The following is a 19,305-nucleotide window of genomic DNA, read 5'->3' as shown; positions in this document are numbered from 1 at the left end:
TTTGGATTTGGCTCAAGGAAACCTTTATCTATTTTGGGTAAACCAGCATCCTGTTGTTGGATAGAGCTTTCCTCTTGGAAACTCAAGTTTGCATTTGATCATCCTTCTGGGTTAAATCCTGAATTAGGCTAACCAGTTTTCAGTAATGTCCATATACAGTTCAAGTTAATATACCAATTACACCCATTCCTAGGAATGCTGGATCTGACTAAGTTCAACACATGGTTTATGCGCATCTTATTTGGACTTTCTTGTACCTACATGATAGAATGGGAAGAAGACAATCTTTATTAAGAACTTCATTCTATGAGGAATTTATTCTGATGATTTTAATCAAGTATCAAGCTCTCATTTTAGTTTTTCTTTATAAACATTTTAATATATATTGTGAAAAGGATTCATTTTATTTTACAATAACCAAGGACCACATTCATTCTTTCTTGCATTCAAGTTAATGTACTATCAATATGAGATTCTCTTAGGAAAATGAAATAAAAATGAGAAGATTAGAAATAATTTATTTCCACAATTAAAGAAACCAACAAAAAGGTTAGATTTCCCCAAATCGGAAGGGAAAGAACTGGAACAATGCAAGGAAGTCTCAGCTGAGCTTTTGAGAAGAGCCCAAGAACTGAAGTGGAATCGGGTAAAGATATACACGGGCTGAGCTGAGATGGTTGCTTTTCTTTTCCTGATTTTGAAGGGAAAGTTGAGGTCTTGCTTTGGACATTTTAAACCTATTTAAGTTAATTTAGTACTTACACAAAACTTTTCATGCATTTCCTGTCCCTGTAATTAAAGTCATAGGAGAGGGATCACAAAAAAGAAATTTGGGGTCTGCAGGGTACCCATCCCTGAGTTAAGGGAAGGGGCTTTTTTTGTTGATATTTCCTAATAAGTAATCTATTTTCTAAAGAGCTTTGCACCAGATGAGACACAGATCTTGATCACTGTTGCTTGTCAGGGAGAGAGATGATAAGAGTCCAACCACCCAAATAAACAGAACCAAACAGTTGGAACTTCTTCTTTGATTTTGGTATGTGAGATTTAGTGTTCCCTGTCTGAAGAACCTGGTCTCAGGGCTGACAGAAATAAAAGTATTATTATTAGGTCTCCCAATTTCACTAAACTTAAAAGGAGCTGGGTGGAGCATTGATTTTGCTGGAGCAATGGACTTGAAAGAAATAACAGTTTGTCTCTTCTTCATTTGCTGTTTTAATGGTCAAAACCTGTGCTTTTCTCCTGTTCTTTGTGAGTCTTATCTGGTAATTAGACCCCAAAAAATCCCATTGTCCCGCCTTGAAGCTCTTCTTAAGCCTTGATTAGAAGAGTATGAGAATCTCTGCCAAATTGAGCAATCACACTTCCTTTAGTCTTATAGCTGAAGCTTTCTTTGGGGATCAGAAATATTACCACAAGCCCTTTTGCCAGGGTTGGTCCCAGTCCTTAATAAAAACAGCAATCTTCCTGCTGTTTTCTCTCATTTTCACTGTGGGAGAGGAAGACAGGCTCCAGGGCTTTGATGTGCAACCCTTGTAAATCCATCTATGATGCCTTATATGTGCGCTCATGTGAGTCCCAAGCAGCTCCAGCTCCTTTGAAGTGCTCCAGTGATCAAGATGAAAGTAGTGAAGGGGAAGAGTCTTTCAAAAGCCATCAAGTCCTAATTGCAGGTAATAGAGCCTCTTGGTATCCCATATGGAGGAAGGAGGAGCATCCCTGGTTTCTCTAATCCTGCAGCTAAATTCTGGGCTCCTGCAGTGAAAGGAAGTGGCATACAGAGAACAAGACTTGGGGAACTCAAGCTGAATGTTGGGAAATAGCTCCTTGCAGTGAGTCATGGTGGGCCTGCAGAAGTAGTCTTTCAAAGAAAAGTTGGGACAGACTTCCACATTGTGGCAATGGTGCTTCAGGAGTTGTAGTCCAATACATGTGGAAAACTCCAAACTTTGGAAGACTGGTGCCAAAAGATCATTGGTAAAAATCACTATGGTGTCTGTTAGGTTGTAAATCATTCCCAAACTACGTTCTTAGGAGTGTTTATATCAATTAATTTTCCAACCCATAGCCAACACCCATATTTTTTCATTTGTAATCGTAGAACTGGAAAAAAAATGTTCCAGTGAGTTGAATTCCATCTTGTATAATGCTGCAAAATCTAAAGTATACAAAGCCATGCATCAACTGTTTGTGTATCAGGAGCTCAGAATTAACTTATTTTCATTGCCCTGATTTCTTTGCCATTCTGAAATTTTTAAACATTTTGTGTTATTTTAATGAGAGACCACTGACAGCCAGGAAACAGACAGTTAGTTGGGATGTGATTGCTATTTATGATTACGATACTTTTATTTTTTTATAGCAAGTAACTAGTGAGTCAATTTGCTCGCACAGACTTTCTACAAAAAACATGCTCCTAATTTCATCATGGTCTGAACGTGTAATTGGTGACATTATAGGACAAGGTTTTTCCAACAGTAAAGCTTAGAGAATATAGTTCTCCTTGAGTGACTATCATCGGAGCCTGCTCTATCTTGTCTTATATGGAAGTTTGCAAGGGAAGGGCTTGAGCATCATGAGAGTTGTAGTATAACATGTCTGCCTGGATAAGTGAATGCTGGATCTTCACCAGGCAATAAGACTATAACTAACTTCCATTTCAGATTGCCACATCACCTGATGTCCCTTCATTCAAAGAAGAAATGCCACAGTCACACAGGATGCAGAACTTGAGGCTGAATGGACAGGTGATACCAGATCAACACAAACATCATTGGCCATTACAACAGGCTTCAAGGAACCAGTTGGCATCACTCCAACCTGCAGAAATACTCCCAGAAGAGAAAACACCTTTTGTGCTGGACTTACAAAGCCTGACAGGCTTAGCCAATGTGGATCTGAATGCCCAGAATCCAAACATTCAGGTAGACCCATGACTTGCTTAAGCTATTTTTGCTAGTCTAGCCACAGGTGAATCAAAAGTGTGGAAGAATCCTTTGCATTCTCTCTCTCTTTCTCTCTCTCTCTCTCTCTCTCTCTCCCCCTCTCCCTCCCTCTTTTCCACAAGCTTGATTTTTTTTCTTCCCATTAATTCTATAGAGGTGAGCAAGCACGAGAACTGTTAACTGCCCTAAAATAATCCAGTGGTTTTCACAGGGAATAGCAAAGTTGTTTCTAATATACCCAAAGAAAGAATGACTAGAAAATATATAATTTCATTTATTGACTTTTTTTTTTCAGATCAAATTTTTACTATGGTCTTTAAGAAACTTGAGAATATTTCAATAAAGGAATAATAACAATAGTACTTAGACCTATATACCACTTCACGGTGCTTTTACAGCTCTCTCTAAGTGGTTGACAGAGTCAGCATATTGCCCCCAACAATCTGGTCCTCATTTTATCAAACTTGGAAGGATGGAAGGCTGAGTCAACCTTGAGATGGTGAGATTTGAACTGTTGAACTGCTGGCAATTGGCAGAAAGCAGAATTAGCCTGCAATACTGCATTCTAACCACTGTGCCACAACAGAAATGTTAAAATTAAATTGAAAACTATGAGATTGATATTAATTGCATGAATGTTGGAGCCATACATAGAATAGTGTAGTATTACATAGAGCCAGTCGCTCTCTCACATTAGGCTAGCGTGACAAACCAGTTGGCTGGTCAATTGTTGCTACTATCAATGCATCAACACTTGGTTGATCCAAAAAATGGAAGCAGATCTTGTAGTTGTGAAAAAAATGCTCGAAGAAGATTCCTTCTAAGCCCTATGAAGAAATCATGGGCAGACCACTTCCAAAAAATGTTGCCAAGAAAACCACCTTGACTTGTCCATGTAGCTACTAGGTGTCCAGACTGACTTAAAGGCACAAATTATTTTATTTTCTGTGTAACATATAGTAGAGGTTGAATATTGTACCAGTTATAGAATATGATAAGAACTATCATGATTCCATTTTTAATTAAATAACTTTCTGTGTCTGCCCCTTTTTTACTACCCTATGGCTCTGAAAGTCTACTCTAAAACCATTCATTACCTGACATTGCACATAAGAGCATTATAACTTTGAAATTGTTGTTGTTCAGTTGCTAAGTTGTGTCTGAGTCTTCACAACCCCATAGACTACAGCACACCAGGCTCCCTATTCTCCACTGTCTTTCAGAGTTTGCCCAAATTTATGTTCATTTTGTGGAATAGGCAAAATTTACTGATGAAATATGTTTAGTTCTTCTAACTCATTCTAAAATGGTGATAGATATATTTATCATTATTAAATACTGATGGCTGAGAACAGTTTTAAGTATTAGGGCTCTGCAAGGTTCTTGAAAGGAAGGTCTCAGTGCATGGGAACATATTCAAAGCAACCTCTGTCAAATGCTTAAAGCAATTATTTCTCTTTCTTTTAGAGTTCAAGACAAGATGCTTTATATACAGTCCTGCGTATTCCAAAGGAACTCTTTCAAATAATTTGCTCTATTTTATTTGTTACTTATATTATTTGATTATTATTTGATATATTATTTGAAGAACTATGCTAGTTCGCATCTAAAGCTTATGTAGCTCATCATGTTATTTTCACAGTAGTTAGCCAGATGCCTATCTTTATGCTGCCTGCCTATAATACTGAGGATAATTCATAGTTATTGTGATTTGTAACCATGGATAGCCTTATTTCCCATGAATATGCTTGCCCCTCCTTTTAAAGCCAAAGTGATTGTGTCTATCATTACCTTCATAATAAGATACCTTTGTTAACTATGCAATTTGCAGGTATCTGTCTTCTCTGAACTTTTCACCTTGGAGCTTTATTGAATGATTCCAGATTCAAAAGTTATGAAAAAGAGGGAAAGAAACTTTAGCACATTCACACAATCCATAATTTATACCTCTCAAATAAAGGTAAAGGTTTTCCCTGTCCAGTTGTGTCTGACTCTGAGGGGTGGTATTCATCTCCATTTCTTAGCCGAGGGAGCCAGTGTTGTCCAAAGTCATTACCATGGTCATGTGGCCAGCATGACTATATGCCGAGGTGCACTGAAGTGGTACCAATTTATCTATTCACATTTGCATGCTTTCAAACTGCTAGATGGGCAGTAGCTAGGGCAAGGACAGGAGCTCACTCTGTCTTGTGGTGCTCAGGTCTTGAACCTGGGCTATTAGCTTTCCAGCTGACAAGTTCAGCTTCTTTAACCACTGAGCCATTGCACTCTTCCCCCATCTCTCAAATAATTACAATTAAATAGAAATGGAAAATAGGCAAATAGAGTTTGAAAATTAATTCAGTTGGAAAGAGAATAAGTGAGTGTGAAGAATAGTTGAGAAAGCAGAGAGAAAGAATTACAAGGACAATTTTTTTTCGGACAAGAAAGGTAAGATGTGAAAGACTGTAGTTAGTTGAAGGTAAAATGTGCTGCTTACCTTTCAATTTAGTGCTGATGCTTCCAAAACAGTCTGATTCAATGCCTTGACTTCCAGGTGACCATTGAGGTGGTGAATGATCCTCAAGCAGAGATGGAGATGGACTTGCTGAAGGAGACTAGCAATGACTGGTCCCTGTCTTCCTCTGACTGGTTATCTCATAAAGACCTCTTTTGGCCTCTTTTCTGGGAATACACAGATCCCATAGAGGATGGTGATGACAATTTGAACATAAAGAGCAGGGATGAAGAAGAGGAGGAGGAAGAGGAAGATTATACATCGGAGTATGATGAAGAAGAAATAGTACTGAGTGGAGTGGGGGGAAATTGGCATCAGAGGTGGCCTAATCGAAAGAATTGGATCTTAAAAGAGAAATACAACTATGGTGAGTCTACCTTTTTTGCTCTTAATAAATCTGATCTGATCTGATCTCCTTCCATTAAGGGACAAAGAACAATAGCTGGTGAACAGTTCATTTTATATGATCTCACTGTGTATAGAATGAGCTTGTTATTTTTCATTCATTACTGGCATGAAATTTACACTTCCCTTTATATTGTATACTACGAACAGCTTTCCCAATCAGATATGTTGGGATTGCTACTGCCAGAATTCCAATCAGCATAGTCAATGACTGGAAATTCTGGATATTGCAGTCCAAGCACATCTAGGAGGCATAGTTTATATTGGACAGCAAGTTGAGAATTCTGAGGCAGATTTTGATCAATGGATGGAACTTCTGGGAGCGGAACTCCCCCTTTTGTTCCTCAGAAAAAATATCTAATAAAATGTAGCATTATTTGCAAATGAGAGCATGATCTCACAATTAAGAACCCTGGGGGGAAACTAAAACTTCATGACAGAAGTATAGCTCACACTGGCTTCTGTGTATCTTGTGGAAGGATTCTAACTTTGTTCTTCACCAGACTTTGTTGAATCTTCATGAATTTTGTTTTATTTTCTTGTTGTTGTTGCTGGCTCCAGATTATGAAGATGAAGAGGACTGGAGTCCTTGGTCTTCCTGCAGTGTAACCTGTAGCAATGGCCATCAGAAGAGAACCCGATCTTGTGGTTATGCATGCACAGCCACAGAATCAAGAACTTGTGAACTGCAGTACTGTCCTGGTATGTTCTAATTTTCTGGGCTGCAATATTTCCATAAACTCTGCTTTAACATTTCAGAGTTACTCATTCATTCATATCAGTCTATGGGCATGCTCTATTGCTATCTTATTTGGACCATATGGAAATTTGTTGAGTTTTTAGAAATGGTCTTTTTAGACATCCTATGAGAACTAATGTGAAATCTGAGAATGAGGAAAATCCTTTTGGCTGTGATCCCTCTCCCATTCTTTGCCCTTGAATGTTGAGAAACACCTCTTCCTCCATTTCCTTGATATAATAAAATGAAGACAATTTTGGAACTGGATTGTCTCTTGCAGTGAAGCAAGATTTAATGACAGTCTTGAAGAATCAGTGGATCCATTATTAATTGCAACCATTTCCACTATACCTTTACTCAATTGTTTGATACACCAGCTATATTGAGGCCATCAGCTAAAAGTCTACTGTGAAGTTCAAAAGAAAGCTTTTAGCCCTTCCATATGTGGGAGCAGATTGTAGTCATGAAAATGATAAGAAAACTGCTGGGGGAACATGTTCAGTTTCTATTCCTGTACACCTTTTACATAAAACAGGTTGTATCTCACAGTGTACGCTCTGACCTGGGTTAGGGCCTGGGTACTTACGGGACCGCCTACTGTTACCATATGCCTCCCACCGACCCGTACGCTCTCACAGAGAGGGACTTCTCAGGGTGCCGTCCGCCAAGCAATGTCGGCTGGCGGCCCCCAGGGGAAGGTCCTTCTCTGTGGGGGCTCCCACACTCTGGAACGAACTTCCCCCGGGTTTACGCCAAATACCCGACCTTCGGACCTTTCGCCGCGAACTGAAGACGCATCTTTTTATTCGCGCGGGGCTGGCTTAAATTTTATGGATTGTATAGTTTTATTATTAATTTTAAACGGGGTTTTAATTTCTATATTTTTTTAATTTTGCATTTTATAGATTATTGTCTTGTCTGTTTTTATTTGCCTGTACACCGCCCTGAGTCCTTCGGGAGAAGGGCGGTATAAAAATCAAATAAATGAAATGAAATGAAATGAAATGACCTGTTTGCTTCTGTGCTTTCCTGAAGGAGAAGTTGGGGAATTGGCTTCTACCACTGAAGAGACACCATCTGAAGCTGAAAATGCCACGGAGATTCTAAATGCAGGCCAGTAAAGTCCTTGCAATACTATTAGGACAATAATACAATAATTAAGACAATAATATTAGGATTGTTATTAGGGAGCAACAAGAAACTGCATTGTCATGTGGATCTGTCTCATTCATACTTCTGAGAACTATATGTGAACAAAAGTATTGGTAGCCTTTGACATTCAAATTTTGCTATTCCAATTTTTTGCTGGAACAAATAGACATTAAGATATACAAAGTTTTATGGAGATCTTTATTAATATTGCAAATGGATGCAGAAATGGCAAGAAATATAATTAAGAGTGGAAAATAAGAAAATGAAGGAAATTGAAGTTAATGGATCCCTCCACTCTTAATTGCTACACCAAATAATTACTTCACAGCCTATCGGAGTGGCTATGTGTATTTGCTATTGCTGCTACTTCTGTAGACACAGAGAAATATATATTTTTTAGTAAGTAAAGATTTCAAAATACGCTCAAAGATCTTCGTTTTATTTTCTGTTCTCACTTCTGAATTCAAGAAACTTTGCTATTTGTCCTCCACATTTTTTGTAATGTTTCTTACGTCTATGCTGTAGTTTTAATAAACACCTGGGCCAATATGCTTAAAATCACCCTTCCCCAATATAGTATCTTTTGATATTTTCTGGATTACAAAATCCATAATTTCTAAGTAGTTTAAGATCCCTCACAGGAGGCAACATATTTATCAACTTCTTTGGAAGTCATTATGATGGGAAAGGCTAAGCTGAACCATGGAAGTTGTAGTAAAAAGTATTTGCTTTCTTAGAATTTGGACACAATTCATAAGATACAATCTCCTAATGACTTATGCTGATTTGATTCTTCCTTCTTTTCCCAGATGTGGATAGTTGTGAGAAATGGCTTAATTGCAAGAGTGATTTCCTCAACAAATACCTAAGCAAAGTGCTTTCAGACCTACCCAACTGTCCCTGCTCTTACCCTTTAGAAGCTGTTTATAATGCTGTAAACTTGCAAGATGAGCAGAAGGGCAAGAACTTCCGATGGCAGGATGCCAGTGGGCCAAAGGAGCGATTGGACATTTACAAACCCACAGCCCGTTTCTGCTTGCGTTCCATGCTGTCCCTGGACAGCACCACTCTAGGCGCCCAACACTGTTGCTATGATGAGAACACCAAGCTCATTACCCGAGGCAAGGGAGCAGGAGCACCCAACCTCATAAGCACAGAGTTCTCTCCTGAGTTACACTACAAGGTGGACATGCTGCCTTGGATCCTCTGCAAAGGGGACTGGAGTCGATACCATGCTGTGCGGCCTCCCAATAATGGGCAGCAGTGTGCTGTCAACCCTTCAGAGGATGAATACCTTTCTCAACTGCAGGAGGCCAGAGAATATTAATATAGCAACCAAAAGGAGGAGCTGAGGAAATCAGGACACCTTTCTGTCTCCCCAGCTCAACAACATAACATGTATTGTTTCTTCAACCTTGCCCCTATATTTATGTCAAAGGTCTCTGCAACTTCAGAATTATATATTATTTTTTTATCACCTTAGTAACAAGGTAAGTTTATACGGCAGCTTAAGCAATCTCCTCAGAGGTTCCAGCCCTGACTTCTCTATAACAACCTCTGCTTTCTTTTCTGTCTTTTCTTAACACTCAGAAGTTACTCCAAGTTGACTGACTTTCAGGGGCATTTTAGAAGCCTAGCAATTTGTCTGGAGGGATTTTGGACAAGGGTTTTAAGAGGATATCTTGATTCGTTTGCTATTATGTTTGCCATGTCTTACAATGCAGGTTGTGAATTCCTTTTGCATAAATCTGATGGGTACTCATGGTGAATGAAAGTCCAGAAATAGATTAATATCCCTGAATTATGAATTTAGGTAAAAGGAAACTTTGTTAAGAGTCTTTGTGGAGAGAAGAGTCTGGATGTACTCTTACGTAATTTTGGCACAATCCTAGGAAAGAAAATAGAATGCACCATCTTGGTATGTTACCATTCCATACATTTAAGAGAAAAATGGAAGATGGGGTGGAGATGTTAGAAGGTGAGGAATGCAAGTTCCAGGACGGATATGAAACATGTCTTACTAAGTGGAGATGAGGCTAACCTGCATCCAAGGCTGATGGAACAAACCGAATCCAATTTCTATCGAGCTGAATAGATAACATTTTGGATTGTGTAATCCTCACCCTCCCCAACCCTACTCTGAATTATGCTACAGGTATATGTGAAAGAATCCAGCTGCCTTGAGAAAGTACATGTAACATTAGTCTGGCTTTCCCTACCAAATGTGCATCTCTCCATATTTTCTGTCTATTGGGACAAAAGCTGGGAACTCCAAGTAATGTATTCTTAACTTTTCTACAAGACATTAGATTAGGAAAGTCTTTCCTACACCATGTCCTTGAACACCTCTCAGGGTGATGGAAGGGAAGACTGTACTTCAAGACCAACATGTTCCTGCTGGCAGAGCTTTGTGGTTGTGCTGGGCAGATGGTCCTTGGCAAAATCTGTATCTATGCTTACGCATTTTGTACTGAATCCTGTCAGCTACTAATCCAGTCAAATCTCTTTACTGCTGCTGCTAACAGCATATGATAACACTACCTCAGCAGAAGTCACCATTCTGCATACAGAGTCCTGACCCAATTTCTCCTGAAAGTGCCTGATATCCCATAAACCATTGTACCAAGAGAGGTTTCTGGTCTCTCTTACAGCTACAACTGAAAGGGCCACACAGTCATAAAACCCAGCAACTGGATAGGAAGAGAACTCCTGAAGTATGTTGGTAATCCAACTGAAACTCAGATGATCACCAGCTTCCAAAAGCCTCCTCCATGTCCCCTGGAAGGCCTGCCTGCAGAGACTTGGGCTGCAATGCTAGGGAAAACACTACTTTCATGCCAGAATACCTTAAACTGGCTTCAGTTGCCTCAGCAGTAGGCTAATAATGAGATGGTTACGTTGTGAAATTATGTTGAGTAACAGTTAACTAATCATTTTCGTGCCACTGCAAATAGGGCATACTGTTGAGGTCTTCCTGACATCAACAACTTTTTCCTCAATTTAAGACAGAAATGAGGTATAAAGGAAAGGGAGAGAAAAAGAAGCAAAGGAAAAGTGACAATACTGCAAGCTGCATTTGTTCCAAAATAATCGCTACCAGTTCTGGTTCCTGTTTCTGCTGCCACCCTCTGTGCTGGCAATGTTTCTCCCTACCACACTCCCATTGCATCTGCTCTGCCAATCCTTGCCCAACATTGTGATGTTTCCACAATCTGTGCAGAAAATAAGTTGCCAGAGAAAAGGCATCTCCAAAATCTAACTACTAGGTCAGTCCAATCAAAACAGCCTGTGAGAAGAAAAATATGCTTGTGGAAAGCTTTTTGGGGGGAGGGGAAAATGAAAAAGAAAAAGACTTAGATTCCCTAGCTGCAATAAAGCCCCCAAGAGTATTAAAACAATCCAGAGAAACACATGCAAGTAACGCAAGGCACATTCCTGTCTTGAACACACAGCTGTGTTTGTCTGACTCATGACCTATCCCCATCATCTAAGCCAGATGGGATATCAGAACATATAAACCGCACTGTTGGGCACATTACTTATTTGTATTGGGGAATAAGCATGTATCTTAAGAATTTTAGGGTACAAATCTCTGCTGGGTTTTTCTCCTTATTTGGAATAATTGTTGGTTGTAAATACTAAAAAGTGGAGCGACTATAAGCAGGCCTGACCTGTCTGTGTACATCTTTAGCCTTTGCAGTCAACCAATCCTAAGGAGACGTTCAGTGACAACTGAATGTAATAGTAAGTTTTATCACAGAGAACCTGGATCTCCCAGCCATTCTATAGCTCAACTCAATTTCATGCAGGATTAAGTAAGGAGGTCTCTCTAGCTACCCCATTTTAAGTTAGGTTAGGATGCTTGCATAACGGGGTTAAGCAAGGAAAGGCACCTTAACTTAACTGGGGTATTTTGGATTACAATTGTCCTCCCATACTGTAAGAGGTTTTGGTATTTATACTTCATAGTGATTCTGCTCCTGTTCCAGTTAAGATTGTTTTCAACGACAGTTTCTAGTTTAGGGCTCCTTTTTTTGGTAGAAAAGGGTGGGATAAGCAATATTAATTACATATAGTATCTGTTGGTTTCTGAGCTTGTGAGGAGAAAAACATTTCCGAATGATATTCTGATTTGTTTGGTTTTTTCCCAGTGGGATTTTGTCTTCTTTTGAGGCAATGCGGTTATTTTCACACCGGCAAAAAGAGGAAAGTTAACGTTTGGAATATTTGATGTCAATTAAGATGTCACTGGAAGTTTTAACATCTAAGTTATTCATATTTTGGGCCTTTCTTTAGTTAAAAGAAACCCAATATTTTGTATAAATAAATTATAAAAAACACCTATATTAATTAGTTTGACATAATTTATTATGCAAATATATCAGACAACAAAGCCTTCTTTATTATGACTTTTTCTCTTCTAAATTGTGATTTTTACTACATATTGCTTTTAAAAAAAACAATGTTTCAGATTTAGTACCAATTAGCAAGTTTCATCCACTCCGAGAATATCACCCTTGCACAGTAGATGTTCACATTATATGCATGTTAATATGTACCCTAATTTGCTCTCTGCAGTATCTATCATGCCAGCTCCTTGGATTGCTGCTGTTTTTCTCCCCTGAGGTCACTGCTTGTTAAATGTTGCTTTATTGGTGCATTGTTGCTGTCAATGTTGTTTGCTTTCATTATTGTTTTTGCAAAAACTGGATAGAACTTTTGGGAAAACCAAAAGCTCTTTTTCCCCTTAAAGACTTAGCTGGTGCTGATGAACCATCTGCATATTGCTGGAATGGGATGGTACCCACATGACCTCTAGTGTACAAATAAGGAACTGTGGAAATGTTGGGTGAACGATTGAACCCAAATCTTGATTGAGACAGGGAAACATTGCTTATTACCGTAGCTACTTAATTATTATCAGGTATTTATCTCCAATTAGAAAATTTGCTGCATTAAACTATGCAATTGTTGTGGCAAAGATGTAGCATCAGGTCCATTGAGAAAACAAGGCCTCTGTTCTATTTGTTGTTCTATTTGTTCTAGATAGGTTTGTTATTGCGTGTAAACCTGCATCTCTCAAAAATAGCAATAGGAGTAGATTTACTTAGGGCTCATAACTAAGCTTGTAGTTATAAAATATATAACTTGCAGTATCTCGTTTGCAAATAAAACTCAATTAAAAATTAAAACCAAATAATTCCTCGGCACCATATAAACATATCAACCTGGTTCAGCAAAATAAATGTCAGTATTTTAAATTGTCAAGAAGATGACCAACTGCTGTTATTCCAGTGCTGTAGTGGAAGATATATGTGTATGCCAACTGACAAAAACCTGCAAATTCATTGTCATTTTTTTTTGCTACCACCAAGTAGTTAGGGGACCATAGGTAGACTGTCTCTTTTCATGTCTCCAATCAAATAACATGTCTTTTGCTTCCACAACAGTATATTTGGCTTCATAGTCACTGATATTTTAGTTTGAATATTCATCTCCCAAGTTTCAGAAGTTGTCAGCAGTTGGTTCATTAAGTTTCTGCTTGTCATTTTCCATTATATTCCATTTCCCTCCCATTCTGTTGGATTAATTTCTGATGTCATTACTCCTTCAATCCTCACTGAAACTTGCTATCTGTTTTACTTTGTTTCATTTTAGGGTCTTCTGGGTTTTCTTCATCTTTCTTTTTTTTGATTTCATTGTTTCCTTCTCCAACATATAAAATAGTAATACAGTAACAAGAGCATCATATGACACAATGTCATAAAAAATACTGCAATAGATTATGCTGCTATTTTTCTGGAACTTGATATGCAAGAAGAGAAATCTGAGAATGAGACATATAGATGTCTAAACTCAAGCTCAGAGCATCCAAGTTTAAACTATATATCAAGGAGATCATTCTTGATCCACAGGTCCACACATCCTTTTGTTGACTTAGTGTTTAAATGGTAAGGATCACGTAGCTGCTGCATTTTCTATTACTTAAGCTTTTTTTCCTGTTGACAATGACCTTATGTTTGTCACATCAAAATTAGACCAGCTTGTAGACAAGAGATCATTGTAATTTGAATGAGAAAAAAAGCCCGAGGAAGGCTCCAGAAACTATTTAAATAACCTGCTTGGCTTATTATTCCAAAGGAGGTATTAATGATTTATTGCCTAAAATACAAATACTGGTTGCTAAGCAACTGATTATACAGCATAGCCATGTCTATATCCAGATGTGATGGTTGTCTTACAATCCTTTTTGTGGATGTTACTCTTATTGCCTTTTAGATCATAACCATCTGCTACTCTGGTTTTTATCCTTTTTGGTGTCATTCCCTTTGGACAGGCATAGTTAGAAGTTTCCTCTGTATTGGCAAAAGATGGGAAACCCTATATATTAACTAATTCTGAGCTGTTGCAATTGCTTATGGATAAGTCTCAGTCCTTTGTGAATCTCAGATTCAGGCACTAACTCATGGCTTGTTGGGCCACATTTAAGGCTATGACCTGATATATCTTGACTGTTTATCCAACTTTCAGAAACCAGCTGGGGCAAAGCTGCAGTATTGCCATGCAGAAGGTGGCTGTTAATGCTACCTCTGTTAGCCATTTAAAGTGTTGCATAACTACTGTTATGCTGATATAATAGTGAAAATGACACCTCAACCATTTCTGGATGAAACTTGAAGATGGTATATAGAATAGAATAGAATAGAATTTTTATTGGCCAAGTGTGATTGGACACACAAGGAATTTGTCTTGGTGCATATGCTCTCAGTGTACATAAAAGAAAAGATACGTTCATCAAGGTACAACATTTACGTTATATGTGATTAAGTAAGAAAATGGCCTGAACTGTCTTACTTAACACTTTTGAGATAGATAGAAAGATATAATGTACAAAAATGCAAATAAACTGTTACAGTTTTTTATTAACAAAATAGTTGCGCATTCATGAATAAATCATGCAAAAGCAGATTCCAATGACAAATGGAATTTCTCTTTATTTTCACCTATCCTGAATATCTGCTGCCGAGGCTCCCACAACCATATAAGATAGTGTGTGTATGCGCAGGAATAAGAGAAGCAAATGGCAAGCGTTAACAGTGTGAACTTGTGTAAGGTTAGATTAGTCCCAGTGTGTTTATGGTAATCAGGTTTGAGAAAGTGGTTTGCTACATTTAAGCAGCAGCCACTGTAGACTAGTGTTAGAACTGAGATATATACCACTGCATCCTGATGCTGAATCCAATTCAGTCTGCATAGTAATGGTAGAGAAAGATGATAGGATTTGGGAAAGCTGCCTGTCAGCTTTCAGCCAGAACTGATCTCTTTTCTTCACTTTCAAAAAAGACATATCATGGAGGAGCCCTGGTGGTGCAGTGGTTAGAATGCATATTGCAGGCAAACTCTGCCTGCAGTCTGGAATTCTATCCTGATAAGCTCAAGATTGAGTCAGTCTTCCATCCTTCTGAGGTCAGTAAAATGAAGACCCAGATTGTTGGGGGCAATATGCTGACATTATAAACCGCCCAGAGAGTGCTGTAAAGCACTATGGGGTGGTGTATAAGTCTAAGCACTATTGCTATATCCTTTAAAATATTGATAGTTTCTTAGAAGCAAACTGAACATATTTACTCTCCACAAATGCTGCATAAACAGGAATAAGTAGATAATCTGTGTGGTTGTTCCTTCATGCACTGCTCTGGTCTTCCTCCACAACTTCTTTCCATAACATATAGGGCTTTTCCCCATTGCTGGGTTAGTGCTCTCTACCATCTCTGAGGCAGCAAAAATATAATAGCATGACAGGACTGATCTCCAACCTTCCTTGATTGCCTTTGTTGAGTCAAAGTTATTGGTTGATTCCTTTGCTACCTCCTGCATGACTCAGCCTGCAGAAGGACATCCCCTAATATAGAACAACAGAGTTGGAAGGGACCTTGGAGAATTAATCAACCTCTGTTCAAGCAGAAGAACTTATACCATTCTGGACAAATGCTGATACAACCTCTTCTTTCAAACTTCTAGTGGTGGACCATCCACAACTTCTGGAGGCAAGTAATTATAGTACTGCAGCAGGAAACATGGGCAGGGGAGAGGGGAGACTGGGTAGAGGATTCCATTCATCATCTGTGGACTTCTTCCCTTCCTCCTTTCACTTTATTTTCTTGTACCATGAGCTGAATAGAAAACATTAAAAACCTAAGAATCACAAGCAGCACTTTTCCTTAGGAATTTTTTACTTTTCAAACTTTCTTCCTATAGGCAACACATGCTTGCCTGCAGATTCTTCCATCCTTTAGTAGTTCCCTAGGCAGGGCAGGGAAGAATTGGTTATATGTACAATCTTATTTCAGGCTGTTTCCCAAGATGTTTCACTACTATCCTGGTTCATGCTCTTTGAATACCTGGGATTTTCTTAAATTCTACTCACTCTCTAGAGAGGTAGGAATAGAATAGCAGTAGACAAGGCTGGCTAGAGAGGCAGTAGTGTGGCATGCCCCTGGCAGCCTGGAATGGGCAATAAGTGACACTAAGCTTTGCTATGTATTACTTGAATTCAGAGGTGCCACAAAGTAAGATTTGACCCTCCTTGCAGTGGTCCCTGGATGCCTAGGAAGGGAGATGCCATCACTGCTTCATCTAAGGACTATATTTTTATGCACGAAAAACAAGAAAATTGACAGGGCATCTGCAGTTGGGTATATTGCAGTTGATGCTCATGGTTAGGCGTTATATTTAAACTACAGAATCCACTATAGGCTGATGGCTCTCAGATTTCTGGGGTATTAAAAAAGGAATTCGATGAATCTAAAGAGTTTTAGGCTACCAGTAGGGTTTGTTGAGCTGTTTATTACATCCAGACAGAATACTTTTAGGGTTGACCTGAACAAACATAATTCTCCCTACATTTTTATGTTTTTTCTTAACTTCCTTTCTTCTTGGTCAGAACTTTGTGCCTAGTTTTATTTTTTGCAAGGAAGCTATGTACACCCTTTAAATTAATAAGCCCATTTGCTTACTATAACTCATCCTGACATAGAGATCCATTACCAACAATGCTTGCCTGTGAGGCACAGGGTTGTTTGGAGTCCAGGTCCAATGAGGAAATTCACAACTTGTCAACAAGGGTGGAAACTGAATCTCAACTGCCTGGAAGGAGTTGGGGCTGTCTACTTCTAGTAGTGTATCCAGTGTTGCTGGTATCAAAAGCACCTTACACTCTGGGAAAGCTTTACAATTTCATTTGGTCAAGAAAATGATAAGGGATGAATTTTATTTTTATACCAGGTAATTAAGATTCTGTGCATTTCTATTTAAGCAATTTTTAAAGTATTGTTTGTATATTGTTCCTTCATAATTTTATTGGTTATTTCAATATACTTTTAAATAAAGGTTTAATAGCATTTATGAGAAAATCTTTATCTGACTATAGATAAAAGCACTTTATTTCAAATTGCATGTGTTTGTGATCAACTTTATTTGGTTGTTATGTTGCTTGGTCAGTTGATTTTGAAAGAGACAATACATTGCCAAATGCTTCATCTTTAGGGAACTGAATCTTATTAACATGGTCATTAAGGATCCAGAATGTGCTACTGTTTGCTCTCCTGTCTACATTTTAATTTTAATGAGTGAATCTCAAAATAAAGGGACACCCCAGTATTTCCTTTCAAAAATTAAATCATCTGTTTTAGCTTAGAACAGTCATTTATTTTCTGAGCTTTTCTTAATACATTTTTTCTCTGGTGGATAAGTGAGTGTTTTAGATATAGTCCATCAGTGGCAGGATGAGAAATCAGTAGTCCTCAAGATCCTTCTGAATTACAATCATCCACAATCTCTGTTTACTGGATTAAAACCTCCATCTGAGTTGATGGAAGTCATAATCCAAAAACCATAGGATAGCATCCTATTCTAATTCTCTACTCCAGTTGAGTAAAATGAAAATTATGGGTCAGTCTGTTTCCAGATTTTCTCTTGTATTATATTTATTGTTTGTAATACTTAATATCTTAAGGAATGGAGATTATTCAGGATGCTGAATGGGACTTTGATCTCAGAGGATGTATGTATGAAATGCCAAAAGGGAAGCAAGATTTCAGGTTCTTCTGTTAGAAATAAACTCTATTGCTACACTCTGTTGCTTCTGCCTCATTATTCTGCACTTGAAAATGAAGAACGTTAATCAGTTTTAGACTGGAAACTGGAAATTCTCTGGGATAATTATGGACAATCAGAAATGGCACTTTTTAAATACTTTGGGGAGGGAGGAGATTAAAGACTGGTGGAATTATGACAAAGGTGAAATTTTCATTCCTTTTAAGGGATGTTGGTGAGCTTCAGGGTGCCCAAGAATGATAGATATGGTCTAAGGTTTCCAACACCGGTTCTATAATTTATAGCAGAGCTATCAAACTCATGGCCCGCGGGCCAGATGCACCATGTGCTGGCCACACCCGGTTTAGCAAAGAGGGAAAAAGTCCTGATATGTCACATGACGCCACCATGATGACGCAAGTTTGACACCTGATTTAAAGAGATCACAATACTGTTATTATCAACTACTATTCCCAGTCAATCTACTGTTCTACAGTTGTGTTGGACAACAGCGAATCTCTGAATTCTATCTTTATAATATCCATCATCAAAGATGGACACATATGGTCTCTTTTCTTAGCACATTTTATGATATCCCAAGAAGCCAATAAAAGAAATATGTATGGAGCACTGCCAATGGCTTTTGCTAACTGGAAACAGTTTGTATTAGGAAAGTCTAACTCAGTAAGCTCAAACTGCCCAAGGAGCTGCTGATTCAGTTCTACAGAGAAATTATTGAGTCTGTCATTTGCACCTCTATAACTGTCTGGTTCGGTTCTGCAACCCAACAAGAAAGACACAGACTTCAGAGGATAATTAGAACTGCAGAAAAAATAATTCCTACCAGCCTGCCTTCCATTGAGGACCTGTATACTGCACGAATCAAGAAGTGGGGCGTGAAAATATTTACAGATCCCTCATAACCTGGACATAAACTGTTTCAACTCCTACCCTCAAAACGAAGCTATGGAGCACTGCGCACCAGAACAACTAGACACAAGAACAGTTTTTTCCCGAAGGCCATCACTCTGCTAAACAAGTAATTCCCTCAACACTGTCAAACTATTTACTAAAACTGCACTACTATTAATCTCATCGTTCCCATCACCGATCTCTTTCCACTTATGACTGTATGACTGTAACTTTGTTGCTGGTAATCCTTGATTTATATTGATATATTGACCATCATTTGTGTTGTAAATGTTGTACCTTGATGAAGGTATCTTTTCTTTTATGTACACTGAGAGGATATGCACCAAGACAAATTCCTTGTGTGTCGAATCACACTTGGCCAATAAAAAATTTCTATTCTATTCTATTCTATTCTATTCTATTCTATTCTATTCTATTCTATTCTATTCTATTCTTTTATTTTGCTACAGAAATCCAGCTGGCCGTTTGCTGCAGGTTTGTGTGAAAGCCACACTCCATCAGTTTCTTTTTAAACAGGTTACACTCACAGCTGGACTGCA

At 38.4% G+C, this 19,305-nt stretch overlaps 1 protein-coding gene across 2 annotated transcripts in view; it reads left to right on the top strand.

The window, feature by feature from the left end:
- ISM2 (isthmin 2) overlaps positions 1–19,305 on the top strand; it is a 33,849-nt gene that overhangs the window by 9,769 nt on the left and 4,775 nt on the right. The window contains exons 2-6 of one of the 2 annotated variants that reach the window (XR_009152631.1): positions 2,664–2,924; positions 5,482–5,809; positions 6,409–6,549; positions 7,622–7,699; positions 8,548–9,228. Coding sequence is in view for 1 of the 2 variants with exons in the window: in XM_058162445.1 (XP_058018428.1) it covers positions 2,664–2,924; positions 5,482–5,809; positions 6,409–6,549; positions 7,622–7,699; positions 8,548–9,065 (1,326 nt within the window). In the remaining variant the exon portion in view is untranslated. Of the gene's footprint in view, positions 1–2,663; positions 2,925–5,481; positions 5,810–6,408; positions 6,550–7,621; positions 7,700–8,547; positions 17,695–19,305 lie in introns of those variants that run through there. The other variant, XM_058162445.1, reaches the window with a different exon arrangement.

The sequence above is a fragment of the Ahaetulla prasina genome, chromosome 1 (genome assembly GCF_028640845.1).
Source record: "Ahaetulla prasina isolate Xishuangbanna chromosome 1, ASM2864084v1, whole genome shotgun sequence".
NCBI classification, from domain to species: domain Eukaryota; kingdom Metazoa; phylum Chordata; class Lepidosauria; order Squamata; family Colubridae; genus Ahaetulla; species Ahaetulla prasina.
This window is presented reverse-complemented; position numbering and strand designations above follow the sequence as displayed.